The sequence below is a fragment of the Zalophus californianus genome, chromosome 6 (genome assembly GCF_009762305.2).
Source record: "Zalophus californianus isolate mZalCal1 chromosome 6, mZalCal1.pri.v2, whole genome shotgun sequence".
Classification (NCBI taxonomy): domain Eukaryota; kingdom Metazoa; phylum Chordata; class Mammalia; order Carnivora; family Otariidae; genus Zalophus; species Zalophus californianus.
Window position 1 is genome coordinate 142,264,382 of NC_045600.1, and position 22,978 is coordinate 142,287,359.

Here is a 22,978-nt window from a genome sequence, read left to right on the forward strand (position 1 = left end):
ACCGACAGCTGATTCTCAAGATCACACCTATCACGGGACTGGGTTAGGGGCTGGGTTGTGCAAAGCAGGGAGCCTGGTGCACCACAGGATTCTTTTTGGTGAAAGAGCAGAGAAACCTCTTATGTTTACAGTTCACACTTTTTTTTAGTAGGTACAAAAAAGATACTGCTCATGTCCCAAGGGAGAGCAGTAGCAACAGAACAAAGAAAAAGCAACTGTGAGAAATAACTGGAGTGGGAAGAAAAGAACCAAGAAGAGGGGAGGGGCACAAAGACAATCTCGAGTGCTACCCTCTACTCTTGGGTCCTGCCGGAATCTCACTGGACACAGTGAGGGGCTGAGCTCAGTGCTCGGATTATACTCCTCACTGTTCCGTGAAACGCCTTACTTGTAGATCCTGGTCAGTGCCTTACTGTGTACAGTGGGGCCACACCTGTAAGACAGGGCTTAGTACCAGGGAACCCACTTTGATTGCGTTCTCTCGTGTTTTAGGAAGTGAATAGAGATGAAGAAGCCATAAACACTATGCTCAGGACTCCAGAGAACCGGACTCTGATTAAACGAATGCTGATTAAATGCGCAGATGTGTCCAATCCCTGCCGACCCCTGGAGCAGTGCATTGAGTGGGCTGCACGCATCTCAGAAGAATATTTTTCTCAGGTGAGATGCAGCCTCTTAAGTTCCTTAACAGAGAGAAACACAATACGACCATTAGAGGTAAGGGGCTTAACACTAGGAAATAGAGTTTTAAGTGAAATTCTGTCTTTGAAGAGCACTTCTTGCATTACAGGTTTACCAGGAATGAATTCGACTAGTTTTACCTTATCTGAAAATGTATTTGCCTTCTTTCTTGCAGAGTATCTTCACTGACTATAGAATCCTGAGTTAACAATTTTCTCCTAACAGCATTTTACATTGTTGTCTGCCCTTCATATTGTCTCTGGGTAGAAAAAGTTCTTGTGGGACAGGAAAAAAAATTAGAAAATGCAAGGGCTAGAAGTTTTGCAAATTTATTGAAAGCACATACATACATGCTGCATCCAAGAGGGTAGGAAGGGACACAGACACCACGAAGGAGCCAAACGGACCTGCAGGGCTGCCCATGGCAGCGAGGGACACTGCAGGCACAGAGGGGAAGAGGAGCAGACCCCCACCAGGAAGACAAATCCCCGTAACATTTGGCTTTGAAAAACAGAGGGGTTTAACTTTCTAATCAGTGGACTTCAGGGGGCCTGGGTGGCACCACCCCAAAGTGACTCCTGCCGCAGGGAGAGGGGAGGAAACCCACACATACTAGTTCAACTGTGGCCCCAGCAGTAGTCTGGTCTGACCCAATTCAAGCCCCAGACAGACCCACTAACAGCATGGGGACCAAACCCTACTCCCAATAGGCACAGATAGCCATTTCGACTGAAGGCAAACATGGCACAGCAACACACATAGGAGACACCCCGTAAGCACCAGGTTCTGGTGAACAAGAGCCACTGCACTGCAGGGCACTACAGAACCTCTCCTTCTTAAGGCCCCTACTTTCAAGAGCGGCAGACATAGCTGAATTTCCAAACACAGAGCCAAAATGAGACAGAGGAGCAGGTCCCAAATGAAAGAGCAGGATAGACTTCCAAGAGATCTGAGTGGAAAACGATACTATGCTTGATGAAGAATTTAAAATAATGGTAAGAAAGATGCTAACTGGACTTGAGAGAAGAGCAGAAGACCTCAGTGACACCCTCAACAAAGAGAAGACATGAAGAACCAGTCAGAGATAAAGAACTCAAAGAACTCAATAACTAAAATTAAAACTACACTAAAGGGAATAAACAGAGGAAGGAGAAGAACAGGCCCGTGACCCGGAGGACGGAGCAGTGGAGACGCACCAGGCTGAGTAGGAGAGAGAAGGGAACAGGGTAGATTGAGGGGACTCAGTGACACCATCAAGCACAATAACATTTCAGTATAGGGACCCCAGAGGAGGAAGAAAAGGGGGCAGAAAATTTGTTTGAAGAAATAGCAGAAAACTTCCTGAATCTGGGGAAGGAAACAAATCCAGATCCAGGAGGCACAGAGAGGTGCCAGCAAAATCAACCAAGGGATTCCCACACCAAGGCCCATAGTAATTAAAATGGCAAAAAGTAGTGATCTTCAGAGCATTGTTTTTTAAGAAAATGTTATTTTTTTGTGAGAGACACAGCAAGAGAGGGAACACAAGCAGGGGGAGTGGGAGAGGGAGAAGCAGGCTTCCCGCGGAGCAGGGAGCCCCATGCAGGGCTCGATCCCAGGACCCTGGGACCATGACCTGAGCCAAAGGCAGACGCTTAATGGCTGAGCCACCCAGGTGCCCCAGAGCATTTTTTAAAGCAACAAAAGAAAATAGTTACATAAAAGGGAAACCCCATAAGACTACCAGCTGAGCCTTCAGCAGAAACTTGGTAGGCCAGAAGGGTGTGGCATGATATATTCACAGTGCTGAAAGGGAAAACACCCTACAACCGACAATATCTGGCAAGGCCATTATTCAGAATAGGAGAGAGAAAGACTTTTGTAGATCCACAAAAGAATTCATCACCACTAAAGCAGTTGTACAAGAAATGTGAAAGGGGATTCTTTGAATGGGAAGGAAGGACCATAAGCAGGATTAAGAAAAGTAGGAAGCAAAACAGTAATCTTAAGTATATCTATAAAAAAAATCCATCAATGGATTCACAAAATGAAAGGATGTAAAAAGTATGATACCATCTACCTAAAATGTGGGGAAGAGAGGAATAAAAATTTAGTGCTTTTAAAGCCTTTTTAAGATTTTATTTATTTATTTAATTGACAAAGAGAGAAAGGGAACACAAGCAGGGGGAGGGGGAGAGGGAGAAGCAGGCTTCCTGCCGAGCTCAATGCGGGGCTTGATCCTAGGACTCTGGGATCATGACCTGAGCTGAAGGCAGTTGCTTAATCCAGGCGCCCCCAAATTTAGTGCTTTTAGAAAGGGTTCAAATTTAAGTGGCCATTTACTTAATATAGACTGCTATATGCATAAGGTATTATATATAACCTAATGGTAACCACAAGTCAAAAACTGGTAATAGGCAAAAATAAAGAGGAAGAATCCAAGTATCTTACCAAAGAAAGCCAATTAATCGTGAGAGAAGAGAGCAAGGGAAGAAAAGAACAGAGAAGAACTACAAAACAACCATAAAACAAGTAACAAAATGGCAGTGAATACATACCTGTCAGTAATTACTTTGAATGTAAATGGACTAAACAATGAGAAGACATAGGGCGATGGATTAGATAAAAAATTAAGACCCCTCTGTAGGCTGCCTACAACAGACTCATTTCAGACCTAAAGATATGCAGGCTGAGAGTGAAGGGATGAAAAAGCATTTATGATACAAATAGGTGTGAAAAGAAAGCCAGGGTAGTAATACTTGTATAAGACAAAATAGACTTTAAAACAAAAGATTCTAACAAGAAACAAAGAAGGATAGTACATAGTCATAAAGGGAACAATCCAACAAAGTGTAACAGTTGTAAATATTTGTGCACCAAACACTGGAACACATAAAGCAGCTAATCACAAATGTAAAGGAAGTAATCAATAGTAATACAATAATAGTAGGAGACTTTAATATGCACTTACGCCAATGGATAGATCATCCAAACAGAAAATCAACAAGAAAACAATGGCTGTGAATGACACATTAGACCAGATGGATCTAACAGATATATCCAGAACATTCCACTCTAAAACAGAATATTCTTTTCAAGTGTACATTGAACATACTCCATAACAGATCACATATTAGGCAAAAAAAAAAAAAAAAAAAACCCAAAATTTGGAGTGATACCATGCATCTTGTTCCAACCCACAAAGCTATGACACTAGAAATCAACCACAGGAGAAAATCTGAAAAAGAATGCAAATACATGGAGGTTAAATAACATGCTACTAAACAATGAATGGGTCAACCAAGAAATCAAAGAGGAAATAAAAAAAATACATGGAGACAAATGAAAATGAAAACACAATGGTCCAAAATCTTTGGGATGCACCAAAAGCTGTTCTAGGAGGGAAGTTTTATAGCAATACAGGCCTACCTCAAGAACCAAGAAAAATCTCAATCTAACCTTACACTGAAAGGATCAAGAAGAAAAAACACAACCCATAACCAGCAGAAAGAAGGAAATAGTAAAGATTAGAGCAGAAGCAAAAGAGAAACAAACACCAGTAAAACCAATCAGTGAAACCTGGAGCTGGTTCTTTGGAAAGATCAACAAAATTGATAAACCTTTAGCCAGACTCATTAAAAAAGAGAGAGTGGCTGCCCTGGGCTCAGGTCATGATCTCAGGGTCCTGGGATCAAGCCCCACATCAGGCTCCCTGCTCAGTGGGGAGGCTGCTTCTCCCTCTGTCCCTTCCCCACCCACTCTTTCTCTCTCTTAAGAGAGAGAGAGGTTTCTAGGAAGAAGTTGCTGTGGCTGAGGTCGAAGAGGTTGCTGCCTGTGTTCTCCTTTAGGATTTTGATGGACTCCTGTCTCACATTTAGGTCTTTCAACCATTTTGAGTCTATTTTTGTGTGTGGCATAAGGAAATGGTCCAGTTTCAATGACGTGGATGGAACTGGAGGGTATTCTGCTGAGCGAAACAAATCAGAGAAAGACATGTATCATATGATCTGATATGAGGAATTCTTAATCTCAGGAAACAAACTGAGGGTTGCTGGAGTGGTGGTGGGTGGGAGGGATGGGGTGGCTGGGTGATAGACATTGGGGAGGGTATGTGCTACGGTGAGCACTGTGAATTGTGTAAGACAATTGAAACTCAGACCTGTACCTCTGAAACAAATAATACATTATATGTTAAAAATGAAGCAGGGGGGGAATCGGAGGGGGAGACGAACCATGAGAGACGATGGACTCAGAAACAAACTGAGGGTTCTAGAGGGGAGGAGGGTGTGGGGATGGGCTAGCCTGGTGATGGGTATTAAAGAGGGCACGTACTGAATGGAGCACTGGGTGTTATACACAAACAATGAACCATGGAACACTACATCAAAAACTAATGATGTAATGTATGGTGATTAACATAATAAAATTTAAAAAAAACCTCCAAATCAGAAAGAGAAATCACAGCCAATGTCACAGAAATACAAAGCATTATGAGATTATGAAAAATGACATGCCAACAAATTGGACAATCTAGAAAAAAATAAATTCCTAGACACACATAACTTCCCAAAACTGAACCAGGAAAAATAGAAAATTTGAACAAACCTATTATCAGCAATTAAATTGAATTGAATTCTGAACAAACAGAAGTCCAGGTCCAAAGGGCTTCACAGGTGAATTCTACCAAACATTTCAAGAAGAGTGAATACCTATTCTTCCCAAACTATTCCAAAAAATAGAAGAGGAGGGAAAGCAATTCATTCTATGGGGCCAGCATTACCCTGATACCAAACCTAGATAAGACACTACAAAAAAGAGAACTACAGACCAATATCTTAATGAACTGAACATAGATTCAAAAACCCTCAACAAAATATTAGCAAACGAAATCCAATAATATATTAAAAAATTCATTCACCACCATCAAGTAGGATTTATTCCTGGGATGCAAGGGTGGTTCAATATTTGCAAATCAGTGTGATATATCACGTCAACAAGAGAAAGGATAAAAACCATATGATCATTTCAAGAGATGTAGAAAAAGCATTTGACAAAGTACAACATCCATTCATGATTTAAAAAAAACCTTTAACAAAGTAGGTTTAGAGGGGACAAACTTCAACATAGTAAAGGCCATAGGTGAAAAACCCAAAGCTGGGGTGCCTGGGTGGTGCAGTTGGTAAAGCGTCCAACTCTTGGTTTTGGCTTAGGTCATGTGAGATCTCAGGGTCATGAGGTCAAGCCCCACATCGGGGCTCTGTGTTGAGTGCAAAGTCGATTTGAGGGTCTCTCTCCCTCTTCCTCTGCCCCTCCCACTTGTGCTCTCTCTCTCAAATAAATAAATCTTCAAAAAAGCCACACAGGTGACTTCATATTTAGTGGTGAAAAACTAAGAGCTTTCCCCCTAAGATCAGGAACAAGACAAGGATGTCCACTCTAACCACTTTAATTCAACATAGTACCAAAAGTCCTAGCCACAGCAAACAGACAAGAAAAAGAAAAGACATGCAAATTGGTAAGAAAGAAGTAAAACTTTCACTATTTGCAGATGACATGATACTATATATAGAAAATCCTAAAAACTCCACCAAGGGGGGGCGCCTGGGTGGCTCAGGTCATGATGCCAGGGTCCTGGGATCAAGACCCACGTCAGGCTCCCTGCTCAGTGGGGAACCTGCTTCCCCTTCTCCCTACTCACTCGTGCTCTGTCTCCTATCTCTGTCTCTCTCAAGTAAATAAAATCGTTAAAAATAAGACTCCACCAAAAAACTAGACCTGATAAATTAATTCAGTAAGGTCACTGCATATATAATCAATGTACAGAAATCCACTGCAAGTCTGTATACTAATAATGAAGTAATAGAGAAATTAAGAAAATCCCATTTATAGTTGCAGCAAAAATAATAAAATACCTAGGAACAAACTTAACCAAGGAGATGAGAAACCTATATTCCGAAAGCTATAGAACACTAATGAAAGAAATTGAAGATAACACAAATGGAAAACTATTCCATGCTCATGGGTTTAGAGAATATTGTTAAAATGTCCATACTACCCAAAGCAATCTACAGACTTAATGCAACCCCTATCAAAATACCAATAGCATCTCTCACAGAACTAGAACAAATAAGCCTACAATTTCTATCGAACCACAAAATACCCTGAATAGCTAAAGCAATCTTGAAAAAGGAGGAAAAAACTGGGAGATATACTACAAAGCTACAGTTATCAAAACAGTATGGTGCTGGGACAAAAACAGACACAGAGATCAATGGACCAGAATAGAGAGCCCAGAAATAAACCCACAACTATATGGTCAATTAATCTTCAACAAAGGAGGCAAGAATATGCAATGGGAAAAAGACAGTCTCTTCAATAATTGGTGCTGGGAAAACAGGACAGCTACATGCAAAAGAATGAAATTGGACCATTTCTTAAACTATACACAAAAATAAACTCAAAAAAGGGGCACCTGGGTGGCTCAGTCGTTGGGCATCTGCCTTCGGCTCGGGTCATGGTCCCAGGGTCCTTGCATCGGGCTCCCTGCTCCGCGGGAAGCCTGCTTCTCCCTCTCCCACTCCCCCTGCTGGTGTTCCCTCTCTATGTCTCTGTCAAATAAATAAAAACTTAAAAAAAAAAAAAAAACCTCAAAATGGATTAAAGACCGAAATTTGAGAGTTAAAGCCATAAAAATCCTAGAAGAGAGTATAGGCAGTAATTTCTCTGACATCTAACATTTTTCTAGATCTGTCTCCTATGAAACAAAAGCAAAATATACTACTGGGACTACATCAAAATTAAAAGCTTGTGCCCAGCAAAGGAAACAATAAAAGGCAACCTATGGAATGGGAGACAGTATTGCAAATGACCTCCCATAAAGGGTTGTATCCAAAATATATAAAGAACTTGTACAGCTCAACACCAAAAAAAAAAAAATCCAATTTAAAAATGGGCAGAAGACATGAACGAACATTTCTCCAAGGAAGAACTACAGACAGCCCACAAACACATGAAAAGATTCTCAACATGACTCATCATCAGGGAAATGCAAATCAAAACTACAGTGAGATATCACCTCACACCTGTCAGAATGGCTAAAGAACGTGACAACAAGTGTTGGCAAGGATGTGGAGAAAAAAGAACCCTCTTGCACTGTTGTTGGGAATGCAAACTGGTGCAGCCATTGTGGAAAACAATATGGAGGTTCCTCAAAAAATGAAAAACAGAATTACCACATGACTCAGCAATTCCACTACTGCGTATTTACCCAAAGAATAGGAAAACACTAATTTGAAAAGATATATGCACCTTTCAATTTATTGCATTATTTACAATAACCAAAATATGGAAGCAACTCAACTGTCCATCAATAGATGAATGGATAAAGAAGTAGTGTGTATATATATAACGGAATATTACTCAACCTTAAAGAATAAAATCTTGCCATTTGCAACAACATAGATGGAGCTAGAGAGTATAATGCTAAGCTAAATCAGAGAAAGACAAATACCATATGATTTCACTCAAATGTGAAATTTAAGAAGCGAAACAAAAAAAGACACTTTAATATGGAGAACAAATATGCTTATCAGAGGGGAGGTGGGAGGGAGGTTGGGTGAAATAAGGTAAAGGGGATTAAGAGTACACTTCTCCATCAAAAAACTAATGATGTAATATATGGTGATTAACATAATAAAAAAATTTTAAAAAATACTTCTCATGATGAGCGCCGAGTAATGTACAGAATTACTGAATCACCAAATTGCAACTGAAACAAATATAATGCTGTATGTTAATTATACTTGAATTCAAAAAAAATTTTTAAGGAAAAAAAGGCCAGAAGACACTGGAACAACATTTTCAATTTGTCTTTAGGACAAAACTGGCAACCTGGAATTCTGTATCCAATGAAAATATCCTTCCAGAATGAAGGGAAAATAAGCACATTGTCAAATAAGGAAAAGCTAACAATTCATCACCAGTAAACCTGCAATAGAAGAAATGCTAAAGGAGGTTCTTGAAGCTGAAAGGAAAGGATACCAGATACAAACTTGGATCCTCAGAATGGGATGCAAAGTGCCAAAACCCAATGAGATATTACCACACCTGTCAGAATGGCTATTAACAAAAAGATAATAACAAGCGTTGGCATGGATGTTGAGAAAAGGGAGCCCTTGTGCACTGTTGGTGAGAATGTATATTGGTGCATCCACTATTAAACACTGTGGAGGTTACTCAGAAAATTAGAAACATCATATGGTCCAGCTATTTGACTTTGGAGTATTTATTTGAAGAAAACGACACACTAACTTGAAAAGATTTATGCACCCCCAGGTTCCCTGAAGCATTATTTACATTAGCCAAGATATGGGAATAACCTGTGTCCATTAATGGATGAATGGATAAAGAAGACATGGTATCTGTATACAATGGAATATTATTCGACCTTAAAAAAAATGAAATCTTGCCATTTGTGATAACATGGATGGACCTTGAGGGCATTATGCTAAATGAAAATAGAGAAAGACAAGTACTATATGATCTCACTTATGTTTGGAATCTTACCACAAGAAAAAAAATTATGTGTGGTGGAGGATATTGACTTATTGTAGTGAGCATTTTGCAGTATAAACAAGTATGGACTCATGTTGTATATCAGTTATACCTCAATTAAAAAAAGAAACACTTGGGGCGCATGGATGGCTCAGTTAATGTGAGACCTGAAACCATAAAAATCCTTGAAGAGAGAATATGCAGTAATCTTTGACATCATCCATAGAAATATTTTTCTAGATCTGTCTCCTGAGGCAAGGGAAATAAAAACAAAAATAAACTACATTAAAATAAAAAGTTTCGGGCGCCTGGGTGGCTCAGTTGGTTAAGCGACTGCCTTCGGCTCAGGTCATGATCCTGGAGTCCCGGGATCGAGTCCCACATCGGGCTCCCTGCTGAGCAGGGAGTCTGCTTCTCCCTCTGACCCTCTTCCCTCTCATGCTCTCTATCTCTCATTCTCTCTCTCTCAAATAAATAAAATCTTTAAAAAAAAAAAAGAAAAAAAAATAAAATAAAAAGTTTCTGCATAGCAAAGGAAATAATAAAACTAAAAGGCGACCTACAGAATGGGTGAAGATATTTGCAAATGACATATCTGATAAAGGGATACTAACCCTTTAGTTTGGGGTGGTTTTGGTTTCTTTGTAGAAATTTACAAACTGTCCGATAAATATGATACAACTCAATACTCAAGAAAACAAATACTGCAATTTAAAAATGGGCAGAAGACATGAACAGACATTTCTTCAATGACGACATACAAATGGCCAGAGTACGTGAGAAGATGTTCAACATCACACATCATCAGGGAAATGCAAATCAAACCTACAATGAGGCATCACCTCACACCTGTCAGAATGGCTTAAAATCAAAACACAAGAAACAAAGGTTGGCGAGGATGTGGAGAAAAAGGATCCCTCGTGCACTGTTGGTGGGAAGGCAAGCTGGGGCAGCAGCTGTGGACAACAGTGTGGGGGCTCCTCCAACAGTTGAAAATAGAGCTACCCCAGGATCCAGCAATCACAATGGGTATTTACCCAAAGAATACAAAAGCACTAATTGAAAGGGATACATGCACCCCTACATTTATAGAGCATTATCTACAACAGCCAAATTATGGAAGCAGCCCAAGTATCCATTGATTGATGAATGGATAAAGAAGATGTTGTACATATATACAATGGAATATTATTCAGCCATAAAAAAAGAATGAAATCTTGCCATTTGCAACAACATGGATGGAGCTAGAGAGTATAATGCTAAGTGAAATAAGTCAGAGAAAGACAAATACCATATGATTTCACTCCTTTGTGAAATTTAAGAAACAAACAAGCAAAGGGGAAAAAACAGACAAACCAAGAAACGGCCTCTTAGCTATAGAGAACAAACCGATGGATACCAGAGGGGAGGCGGGTGGGGGAGATGGGGATTAAAGAGTACACTTGTATTACAGTGATGAAAAAAATAGGATGAAAATAGATAAGAAAAGGCCCTAAAGGCAATGACTTAGATTTCACTTTAAGAAACTAGAAAAGACCAAGCATATAGGAAAGAAATAATATTTAAGAGAAGAACATGAGGAAATGGAGAAAACAGAAATTAACACAGCCAAAAGTTGACTGAGAAAATTAACAAAATTTCCCAGTATCTAACTAGAATGATTAAGAAGAGAAAGAGAACACAAATTACCAGTATTAAGAATGAAAGAGGTATTGTCATAGTCTTACAGATATTAAACATATAATTTTTAAGGTACCAACAAATTTGACAACTTAAATGCCTTAAAAACTACAGTTTACCCAAACTGACAAGATAAAACAATCACCTGAGAAGTCCTGTATTAAATTATTTATCAAAATTTACTCTTAAAGATTTTCCCACAAAGCAAATTCTAGGCCCATATGGCTTCACTGAGGAATTCTATCAAACATTTAAGGAGGAAATAACACCCGTCTTACAAAATTGTATTAAAAGATAGAGGTGGGGGCAGGGAGGGCGCCTGGCTGTCTCACTCAGTAGAACATGGACTCGATCCTCAGGGTCCCCTGAGGGTTGTTGGGCGTGGAGCCTACTTTAAAAAAAAAAAAAAGAGGGGGTGGAAACACTTTCCAACTCATTTTATGAAGCCATTATCATCCTGATATCTAAATCTGATAAAGACAATACCAGGAGCAAATTACAGTCCACTATCTTCATGAACATAGATGCAGAGATACTTAATTAAATAGTATATAAAGAGGACACTATCTCATCATAGAGTTTTTTCCAAGGATGCAAAGTCAGTTTAATATCAGAAAAATCAAGAATTACAATCCCCATACCCAAGTAAAGGAGAAAAACATATGATTATTTCAGTAGATACAGAAAAAGTATTTGACAAGATTCAACATTCATTCATCAAAAAAACACTTAGCAAACCAGGAATAGAAGAGAACTTACTTTAAAAGGGGCATCTACAAAAACTTACAGCTGACATTATATTTAATGGTGAAATATTGAATACATTCTCAAGATTGGAAAAAAGGGAAGGGCACCACCTCTGTTGAACATTGTATTGGCTGTCCTAGCCATTGCAATAAAGAGAAAAAAGGTACAAAGAATAGAAAACAATTTTTTTTCTATTTGCAGATGACACAATTTTTTATATGGAAAGCTCTAAGGAGTGTACAAAACAATAGCATTAATAAGGATTTGATTTACCAAGGTCCTAAGACACAAGGCCCTAGGACACAAAAATATATAGTATTTTAGTACTAGCCAAAAACAATTGGAAAAGTGAAACTAAAACCCTAATCCTATTTGCATAGCAATAAAAAAATCTAGGAACAAATTTAATAAAAAGAAGTCCAGTCCTTTACACTGAAAACCACAAAATATTGCTGAGAAATTAAAAGAACACTTGAAAATATGTAGAAGTATACCAAGTCTACAGATTGGAAGGCTTTCTTTTGTTAAGGTACAGTTTTCTCCAAACTGATGTGTAATCAATGCAGTTCCAATCAAAATCCCAGGGGGTTGTTTTGTTGTTGTTTTGTCTGGGGGGAGTTTGGGGTTGTTTTGGTTTCTTTGTAGAAATTGACAAACTGATTCTAAAATTTATATGGAAAGGTGAAGGATCTTGAATAAGCAAAGCAAACTTGAAAAAAGTTGGAAATTTTACACTGTTTGTCTTTAGAACTTAATCAAGCCAGTGTGGTGCTAGCATCAAGTGTCAGATACACGGATGGAAAAGAACACAGAGGCCTCAGATACGGGCCACATCTGCACACCCGGTGGGGAAAGGAAAAGTTTTTCTTCAAGTGGTATTGGAATACTTAGATATCTCCAGCCAACAAAAAATGGACCACAACTTCTGCCTCATACCAGAGGAGTATCATTTCACAATGGATCACACACCTAAATATAAAACCTAAAACCATAAAGCTTTTAAAGAAAAACACAGGAGAATTCCTTGGTCATTTAGAAGTGGACAGATATTTTGTAGTTACAGAAAACCACCACTATAAAAAGAAGATTTGGGAAATGAGAATCAAAATTCAGGAATTATGCTCATCTAAGCACAGGAAGCCACATTGGAAGAAAATATCTACAAACCCTGTCGGACAATCAGCCGTATTCAGGATATATAAGCAATCGTAGCTCATTAATAAAAAGACAAACCACCTAATTTAAAATGGCCAAATATTTTAACAGACACTTCACAAAAGGAGATGTATGAACAGTCAATAAGCCTTTGAAAAGTGCTGAACATATTAGTCATCAGGGAAATAGATGTTAGAACCACAGTGAAACGCCACTGTATACCACAAGAGTAGCTAGAAGTTTCAGAGACGGACAGTACTGTTCATGGGGACGTGGAGCATCTGGGATTTGTTCATCAGTAATAGGTGTGTAAAATGCTACAACCTGTTTGGGAAGCAGTTTAGCAGGAGAGGTGTGTATGTGTGGTAAAATACACATAAAATTTAACATTTTCAGCGATCATGTGTTCTGCTTTCCTTCACTGCTTTAATATGGTATATCACATCAACTGATTTTAGATGCTGAACCATCCTTGTATTAGTGGACTAAATCCCATCTAGTCATGGTGCATGATCCTTTAATGTGCTTCTGGATTCTGTTTGCTATTTTGTTGAGGATTTTTCTATCAATATTCATAAGGGATATTGGTCTGTGGTTTTTCTGGCCATGTCTTTGCCAAGCTTCGGTATCAGGGTAATGCTGGCCTCATAGGTTGAATTAGGAAGTGTCCTCTCCTCTTCAATTTTTTGGAAGAGTTTAAGAAGGATTGGTGTTAATTCTATTTGAGAGTTTGGTAGAATTCACCAATGAAGCCATCTGGTCCAGGGCTTTTCTTTATTGGGAGGTTTTTGATTACTGGGTTGAACATCCTTACTAGTTATATATCTACTCAGATTCTCATTTCTTCATAATTGAGTCTTAGGTTATAGGTTTCTAAGAATGTTAATTTCATCTAGGTTATCCATTTTGTTGGGGTACAACTGTTTACGGTATCCTTATAATCATTTATTTCTGTAAAATGGGTAGTAATGTTCCCCCTTTTTTTTAATTTTGTTCTTTTGTTCCACTTTTACTTCTGATTTTAGTATTTTGAACCTTCTTTTTTCTTAGTCTGTCTAGTAAAGATTTTTCAGTTGTGTTGATCTTTCCAGAGAACTTTTTTGGTTTTGTTAATTTTCTCTATTTTTCTATTCTCTATTTTACTTAACTCTGCTCTAGTCTGTTATTCCTTTACTTCTGCTGACTTTGAGTTTAGTGTGTTCTCTTTCTAGATGTAAAGGTAGGTTGTTGAATTAAGAGTTTTCTTTTTAATGTAGGTACTTATAGCCGTAAATTTCCCTGTCAGCCCTACTTTTATCTCATCCCATAACTTTCTAGATGTTGTGTTTTCATTTCTATTTGCCTCGAGGTATTTTATCATTTTCCTGGTGATTTCTTCTTTGGCCCCTTGGTTGTTTAAGCGTATTTGATTCCCACATACTTGTGAATTTTGCGTTACTTCCTGTTGATTTCCAGTTTCATTCCAAGTAGAATAAGTACTTTGGATGATTCTAATCTTTAAAATATTGAGACTTGTTTTGTGGCCTAATATACATTTTATCTTAGAGAATGTTCCACTTATGCTTGAGAAAAATTATCTTAAGTGTTGCTAGATGAATATTCTCTTAATGTCTCTGAGGTCCCATCAGTTTTTATTATTCAAGTCCTCAATCCCTTATTGATCTAGCTGTTTTATCCATTATCCAAAGTGTAGAATTGAAGTCTCCAACTATTATTATAGAAGTGTCTGTGTCTCCCTCCAGTTCTGTCCGTGTTTTCTTCATGTATTTTGGAACTCTGATGTTTGGTGTATATAGGCTTGTAATTGTTGCATCTTCTTGGTAAATTAACCTGTTTATCAATACATAGTGTCCTTCTCTGTGTCTGTTTTTGACTTAAAAGTCTATTTTGTCTGATAGTAGCATAAGCACCTCAGCTCTCTTGGTTATTTCATGGAATACCTTTTCCCATCCTTTCAACCTGTTTGTGTCTTGATATCTGATAGAAAGTCTTTGGTAGACAGTATATAGTTGGATCAGGATTTTGTCCATTCTGCCACCTGTGCCTTTTGATTGGGGAGTTTAAACCATTTACATTTAAGATAATTACTGATGAGAAAGGACTTACTTTTGCCATTTTGTTTTCTTTATGTCTTACAGCTTTTTTGTCCCTCCTTTTCCCCATTACTGCCTGCCCTTGTGTTTGATTTTTTTTGTAGTGACACATTTGATCACCTCACTTCCTTCTGTGTGTAAAAAAAAAAATTTTTTTTTTTTGCAGTTAGCATAGTACATATACCATCTTAAAGTTAGGTAATTTATTTCAAATTGATACCAGCTTCAGTCATATATACAAACTCTTGTAGATCTCTTTCCCCCACCCCACTTTGATGTCACAGATGACATACTGATACATTATGTACCCATTAATGTGTGTAATTCGTATGCGTGTCTTTTAAGTCCTACCGAGTATAATGGAATTACAAACCAAAATTAAAGTAATACTGCTTTGTATATTTGCCTTTATGTTTACCTTTGCTGGAGACTGTCCCATCTTCATATGACCTGGAGTTACGGTCTGGCTTCTTTTCCCTTCAACCTGACAGACTCCCTCTAGCGTTTCTCATAAGCCAGACCCAGTGCTAATGAGTCCTCTCCGCTTCTGTTTATCTGGGAGTACCTTCATTTCTCCCTCGGTTTTGAAGAACAGTTTCACCAGATAAAGAATTCTCAGTTGACAGGTTTGTCTTCTAGTACTTTACATCATTTCTTTCCCTGCTTACCGGCCTCCAAGGCTTCTGAGAAATCAGCCAAACATCTTACAGAGAATTTCTTGTAACAAGTCACTCTTCTCTTGCTGCTTTTAAGAGTCTTTGTTTTTGGCTTTTGACAGTTTGGTTATAATGTGTCCCAATATGGTTCTTTTGGGGTTTATTTGGAGTTATTTAGCTTCTTGGTTTTATAGATTTAGGTCTTTCTTCAAGTGATGGCAGTTTAGGGCTATTTCTTCAAATAGGCTCTGCCCCTTTCTCTCTTGACAGGACTGTGATAATGCATATATTGGTCCCTTTGATAATGTCCCATAAGTCCGTTAGGCTCTTGTCACTTTTCTTCATGTCTTTTTTTCTTTCGCCTCCTCAGACTCGAGAATTTCAAGTGCCCTGTCTTCTGACTTGTTTTTTTTTTTTTTTCTTCCACCTGCTTACATCTGCTGTTGACTCTCTCTAGTGAGTTTTTCAAATCTTTCTTTTTATTTTTCAGCTCCAGAATTCTATTTGGGTCCTTTTTATAATTTCTTTCTCTTTTTGCTATTCTTATTTGGTTCCTGTATCAGTTTCCTGATTTCCTTTAGCTCTTTGTCGTGTTTTCCTTTAGCTCTTTGAGCATCTATAAGATGGTTATTTTAGAGTCTTTGTTTAGTAAGTCCAGTGCCTGTGTTTCTTCAGGGATGGCTTCTGCTGGCTTCTTTTCTTCTTTTGGATAGGCTGTTCTCTGTTTCTTTGGCCTTGTGTTGAAAATTATACATGGGGGTGGGGAGGAACGACCCACCTCTCACAGTCTTTGTTCTGGCCCGGGGGGGGGGGGGGGGACACATCTTTCAGTCTTTGCAGTTTGCTCTGTGCCTGGGAAGTCCTTCACTAATGAGCCAGGCTCTCTCCAAGCTCCAGGATTAGCCCCACACGAAGGTGGAAGTTCACCTCACATCGTTTCTGCACAAGTCGGGCCTGGGCCCATGTGCCGCCGTCTCAGTTCTGCTGTATATACAGCTGCTTTTGAATGTGTACTGTCGGAGTCCTCCCAGCTTCTCCTTGGGGCCTTACACTACTGCAGGTCTCCACCCATAACATCTTGCCCCCAGCATCTGTGTGTCTGTAAACCCCATGCACCTTTCCCAAGCACTAGCCATTTTTGCAGGAGAGCGCAGAGTTAGGTGAAACAGACCAGCCCTTCGGGCGGCGGCCAGATGGGTTAGAATTTTGCAAATAAGATTAGCTCTAGTCCCTCCAGTTCAAGGGAAGCAGCTGGGAACAGGGTTGCTGTTTCCAGACCAAGACTGCGCTGGGGCGGGGGGGGGGGGGGGGGGGGGGGGGGGGGGGGGGGCAGGGGGCAGGGGTGAGTAAAGACTCCATGATGTTTTCTACCATTTTGAATCTCATGGGAAAACCGTCTCCAGGAGAGCCTAAGGGCCCTGGAAGAAGTTCCATGCACCTGTCACACTGGGCCCAAGAGGATCCAGAGTAGGAGGTCTCCCCGATCTCCAGTGGGCCAGCCGCTCCCGTGTGCAGGCAGAGAGGGCAGCAGGGCCAGAACGGGCACTGGAGCCACAGAAGCTGGACTGAGGGAGCGTCTGCCTTGGCGGCCCTGAGAGAGAGCGGGGTCGGTGTCTGGCAGAGCCCGAGAGAGAATGTCAGGAGAGCCAACCCCCCTCCGCCCCCCCGCCCCCAGGGCCCAGCTCCCCGAGCCAGGCAGCCCCGTCAGGCCCGTGAACCTGAGACTCTCCGTGCACCGACTGCCCCTTTCCGTACACGCGGCGCCAGGCGCGCCGGACAGCTGCCAGCCTGTGGCCTGACGCAGCCCTTCGCCCAGCCAGCAGAGGCCGACCGTTGCTGGCGGGCCCTAGCGCCCCGAGCCTGCCCTCAGCACCGCCCGGAGCAGCAGGGGCTCTTGGTGCTGCCGGGAGCGCCGGCCTCCTCCAGGCCCCGCTCCCGGCACCGTCCGCCGCAGCCTCGGTGCTTCTCGGGAGTGCTGGGCCCTGTGCCGTCGGCGGACCAGCCCCGCCGCCCTCCAGTGGGGCGTCCAGGTGGAGAGCCGCGGGAGTGACGCCCCCTTCCAGGGAAGGTGTGGGGCGCTGTTCTCGCCGGGCCTGCGGCCTCAGAGCCGCCCGCGTGCAGAGCAGCGAGGCCGCGGGACAGGAAGCAGCTCCCGGCCAGTGGTCAGGGAGAGTTGTGCGGAGAGGGTCCCCCAGGACCAGCACAAGGGCAAGAGTGGCAGGGGGTGGGGACCAGCTCCGCGCCCCGGGAGGAGTTTTCTTTGGTCTTGCTGAACACCTGAACCCTCGGCCCAGTCGGCCGCTCCCCCGGCCCCTCTCCGCTCGGAGCAGCCCTGCCACCCAGCCCCCACCACCGGGCACCCTCGGCCCTGGGCTCTTGCTGCACGTGCTCCCACCGGCAGGCCCTGCGGCGAAGGCCGTGCCAGGTCACTGTGCCCGCTCTCCCCGCTGCACCCCTACGGCACCCGTACGGCGCCCCTGCGCGTGCCCTCCCTGCGGCCCGTCCCTCCAGTGCCGAGCAGCCCCTGGTCTCTTCCTCGCCTCACCTGGCCCGGCCCCCGGCACCCCAGGCTCTGGCGAGCTGCTCGGACGGTGGGGGATGACGACCCAGGTGCCAGAGCCCGGGGTGGGGGGGACGCCCCAGCGCCTTCGGTCACCACCCCCCTCACCTATCGTGTTGAGCTGCCCGCCGAGCCCGTGCCCGCCTTACTGACCCTGCGCTCCGTCCCCTCCCGCCACCCCCCTCCATGTGACCGGTGACCCTCGTGTCTCACTGCGGACATCCCCTCACCCTTTCTCCAGGACACTTTGGTGAAAGCAAGACCTTATTTTTAAAAAGGATCTCCCTTATCTCTTTCAAGATAAAATTAAGATCCTGGGGGAAAAGGTTTATTTTCATTTTTTTGCAAAGCTCTCTGGAATCCTAGACAGTCTGGAAGAGTCTGACTAAAGGACTTAAAAACTGCTCATCTCGGAGCTTCCCCCCCCCACCTCAAGGATCTCAAGGGTGTTTAGCACTTTTTCAAATAAGGTAACTGACTGGAAGTGAGCAGCAGCCCCTCCATCCTTCTTTGTGAAGGGGTGGTCTCTTTCCCACCATTGCGGGCCTGGCGCTGGAAACGCTTGCAGGGTAGGAGGCCCGGGGTGGGACGAGCAGCCGAGCATGTTCGCGGGCTACACGGGCCGCTTGGGATCTCAAGCTTCGGCAAGAAGCTTCCAGGTGTCGGAAAGGAGAGCTGGGGGGGGGGAGGTTATCAGGCCCCCCTGGCACAGAGCTGCCCCGCTCCAGGCACACTTGCTGTCTGGGGCAGAGCCGGATGTCTGGCTCTAGCGGTGGCCACTGCTCCCCACGAGCTCCCGGGTGAGCAGAGCCAGATACTGGAGTCTCTTAATTCGGGCATTTTCTGCTTTACAGACTGATGAGGAGAAGCGGAAGGACTTACCTGTGGTGATGCCAGTTTTTGACAGAAACACCTGCAGCATCCCCAAATCCCAGATCTCCTTCATTGACTACTTTATCACAGACATGTTCGATGCTTGGGATGGTAAGGCCTTTCCCAGCGGGCTTCCCTCAAGAATGAAAGGGGCAGCCGCATGTTAATAGTGTAGCTGGCTCTAGAATGGGTTTGGGGGCTTAGACTCTCAAGGAGGACTAAGGAGGAGAACTCTGCCTTCCCCGAGGACCCCTGAAGCCTGGGTGCCCTTCCTGCCCCCTCCCCTGCTCACGGCTTCAGCCACCGCGGCCCTGCGTGCTTCCTGGCTCGTGGCCTTTCCCCCCACCCCCTGCCCGCGAGGACATGGTATAAGTGAAGCCTGTGTGGAGTCAAAAGCTGCGGGGCGGGGGGGGGGAACCAGAGAGCCGATCAGGGCCATCGGTGGGAGGCTCACTGCCTTCCTAACAGCCCCTGCCCCCAGGAGCTGATGAAATGCTCAAGCAGCTTCCCTCCCCTCTGTGGCACCCGCCAGAGTTGTCAGCTCCCCGTGTGGTGGCGGAGGAGCTGCTGGGCCCTCACTGGGGCGTTGAGTTCAGTAGCCCGGGCTCACTCCACCTGCACGGTGGGTGCTGCGTTGGTGTAGCAGGATGCAGATGTTTGCTGCCACCAATCCTTCCTCAAAATGCCCTCTCCTTAGACAGCCCGGACTTCTCATCTGAGGCTGTGAAGGAGATCACGTTCCTGTGCTTTCTCTCCAGCCTTTGTAGACCTGCCCGAGTTAATGCAGCATCTTGACAACAATTTTAAATACTGGAAAGGACTGGATGAAATGAAGCTGCGGAGCCTCCGACCGCCCCCGGAATAGTGCGTCACACCGCCTGGGCCCTGAAGCTTTGTCCCTCCACTCATTTGCAATTCCTGAGGGCAGCCAGAGTTCCTGAGTCCTTTCAGTATTAGGCAGAACAGTGCCCACGTCTGCAGAGCCTGTGAAAGCACATGGGGCCATCGCTGACCTTCTGCAGCCACCATCCGATGCCATTGCCGCAAAGTGCGACCTAGTCCACCATATTGGGCCTGCGGCAGGGGCTCTTAGGAAAGTCACAGGAGAACCAGCACTAACTTTCCTTATGAGCTCAGAGGGACCCTCCAAAGGACACTGATGGATTTCCTGCCAGTGACGGAGAATAGTCTTGTTGCAAACAATTTCTCTCAACTGTGTCCAGCACTTACAAACAGCTCATGGCAATCGGAGCTTTAGGAACTTTTTCACATCATAGAAGGTGCAATCACTCACTTTGGAACACTACTGAAAGTGACTTCTCTTTTGAAACTGAGTAGCAAATGAAAAATACGAAAATTTTGAAGTTGATTATTAAATACAAAGAAATTTTGAAGTTGATTAATATCAATTATTAAAATGTTTTATTTATTTTATTAGAAGTTCAATATTTTCTATGAATTTTGAAATACTTCAAAGCCAAAGCCAACTTTAAATGCCATGACCAAATTTACATGATTCATATTCATTAAATATGTATTACTCGGTGTACAGACTTATTTTCATAATGCAAATTAAAACTATAAAATGACACATTTTTACTGCACTACAGAAATATTTGTGTATGTTAGACTCTTTTCTGATTGATGCTAGTTGGGAAAAGCGGTCCTGTGGGAGGCTCTGAGTCTAAAGCCCTCAAGGAGAGCAACTCCTCCGTACAGGAAGCAGAGTTCTGAAACTCTGGTCATCTGATGGGCTTTGCCAGTGACTCCCCAAAGTCAACGAAACTCAGACCTAACACCTTTTTCCTAAAATAATTGAATTCCCAAAAATCTGCCTTATTTTATAGTGTTTCTACAAGATACTCCCTATGAAAGAAAAATGGACTGTTTAGTGAGCTGACATTTTATAACCAATTTGTTTTCATCTGAGGTGGGAATCTTTGATTCCAGAAATTTATAAGGTTCTGTATCTTCACATTTTGAATAAGTGTAGTACCGTAAAAAATGACACATGATGACATGTCAAAGTGCTTGTCATTTCATTTTAAAGTTGTATTTTTTCCCCAGATAAAAATGAAATTAAACTATGTTTTTAAGAAATCATGTGTCACATTTTCATTGGAGTCTTACAATACTTAACATAAGATACCTTTATATTACAGAGAAGATTAACAGTTAAATGACTTTTTCAAGGTCACAAAAAGACAGATGAATATGTTGAAAACTTCTCGCTGCTTGGTACCCATTTAAAGCTGTCAGGGCTGGCTCCTCAGAAGTCCCTTTTTCTAAGGAAACAAAGACCCCTCTTCCTGTGTGAGGACATTTGACCTAGGTTGGTCAGTGTAGACCGAGGTGGGAGAAAGCCCTCTCCTCTCCTCTCCATGCCAGGAAAGAAAAGGAAATGAGGGCGCCTGGGTGGCTCAGATGGTTGGGCGTCTGCCTTCGGCTCGGGTCATGATCCCGGGGTCCTGGGATCGAGTCCCGCATCGGGCTCCTTGTTAAGCGGGGAGTCTGCCTCTCCCTCTGCCTTTCCCCCTGCTTCTTCTCTCTCTGTCTCTCCCGCAAGTGAATAAATAAAAATCTTTAAAAAAAAAAAAAAAAGAAAAGGAAATGACTTCCGTGAGCAACTCAACCATCATGAAGTAGAGCAGTACATGCGGTATCTAGAATCTGCACCACCCAGACCGCACAATAATCTGAAAGAGACTTTAAGGGGAGTCTGCCTAACATGTTTCAAGAGAGAAAAGCAGCAAGAGAAACCATAAGGTAAACGAAGGTGGTTTTAAAAATAGGTAGATTTGAGAAAGAACCTAATAGACATTCTAGATATGAAGAATATAGTCACTGAAACAAACAGAAAACTCCTGCAGAGATTTAACAGAAGGCCAGACGTAAGAGAGAAGTGGTAAACTGGAAGACTTGAAGTTACAGCCCAGCAGCCCAGAGGTTTTAAATTAAAATTCAAATATGGAAGGTTGAATGAAATGCTTCAAAATATGTCTAAATTAGGAGATCCAGAATAAGTGGGAGAGGTACTATCCACAGAAAGCCTGAGAGTCCCTCGGGATTTGACACACACACACACACACACACACACACACACACACACACACACACACACACACACACACACACACACACACACACACACACACACACACACACACACACACACACACACACACACACACACACACACACACACACACACACACACACACACACACACACACACACACCCTCAGATTTAAAGAACGCACTGAACCCCAAGTAGGAAAAACAAAACCCATCTACACAACATAGTGTGGAGCTCCAACCCTAACAGTTGTGAGAAAAGAGCCATCACTTACAAGGGAACTAGTGTTAGATTGCTGTCAGACTTCTCAGCCAGAAGACCAAGGAATAACCTCTTCAAAATATGCAAGGAAACGGTCAGCCTAGAATCACATACCCATCTAAACTATCAAGAGTGAGGTTGTAGAGCACAATTTTAGACATGCACACAGTTAATTATAAACAGACTCCTGTGGAAAGAAATGCTGAAAGATATACTTCTATAAAATGAGTCCAGAAAGAAAGAGGTAGGTTATGAAAGCAACGGTAAACAAGGAAGTCGGTAATTATCTGGGCGAGGCTAAGTAAGCATCCTGAGTGGGGCAAAAATAATAGTGATGTATCATCAGGAAGGGGCAGGTATACAAGGGGATAAGTTAAATGTTGCGGAGGACAAAAGAGATGTTTATTATAGACTTTCAAAATGATTACCTAAAAGTTAAGGGAAATTGCCAAAGGAATAAAAGAATAATGGAATTTAAAAGCACTAAAAGGAAAGCTAAGTGAAGAAATAAAATGTAACGGGACTAATCTGGGTGGCTCAGTCGGTTGAACGTTGAACTTGGTTTCAACTCAGGTCATGATCTCAGGGTCATGAGATCAAGCCCTGCATCAGGCTCTGTGCTCAGCACAGAGTCTGCTTGAGATTCTCCCTCTGCCCCTTCCCC

At 42.5% G+C, this 22,978-nt stretch overlaps 1 protein-coding gene across 4 annotated transcripts in view; it reads left to right on the forward strand.

Annotated features, from left to right (window-relative positions):
- PDE8A (phosphodiesterase 8A) overlaps positions 1-21,077 on the forward strand; it is a 157,231-nt gene extending 136,154 nt beyond the window's left edge. For all 4 annotated transcript variants that reach the window (XM_027569015.2, XM_027569012.2, XM_027569014.2 and 1 more), the window contains 3 exons: positions 493-660; positions 18,959-19,088; positions 19,736-21,077. In XM_027569015.2, the coding sequence (XP_027424816.1) occupies positions 493-660; positions 18,959-19,088; positions 19,736-19,842 (405 nt within the window). In that variant the 3' untranslated portion in view covers positions 19,843-21,077. The remainder of the gene's footprint in view (positions 1-492; positions 661-18,958; positions 19,089-19,735) is intronic.
- Positions 21,078-22,978: the final 1,901 nt, after the last annotated feature.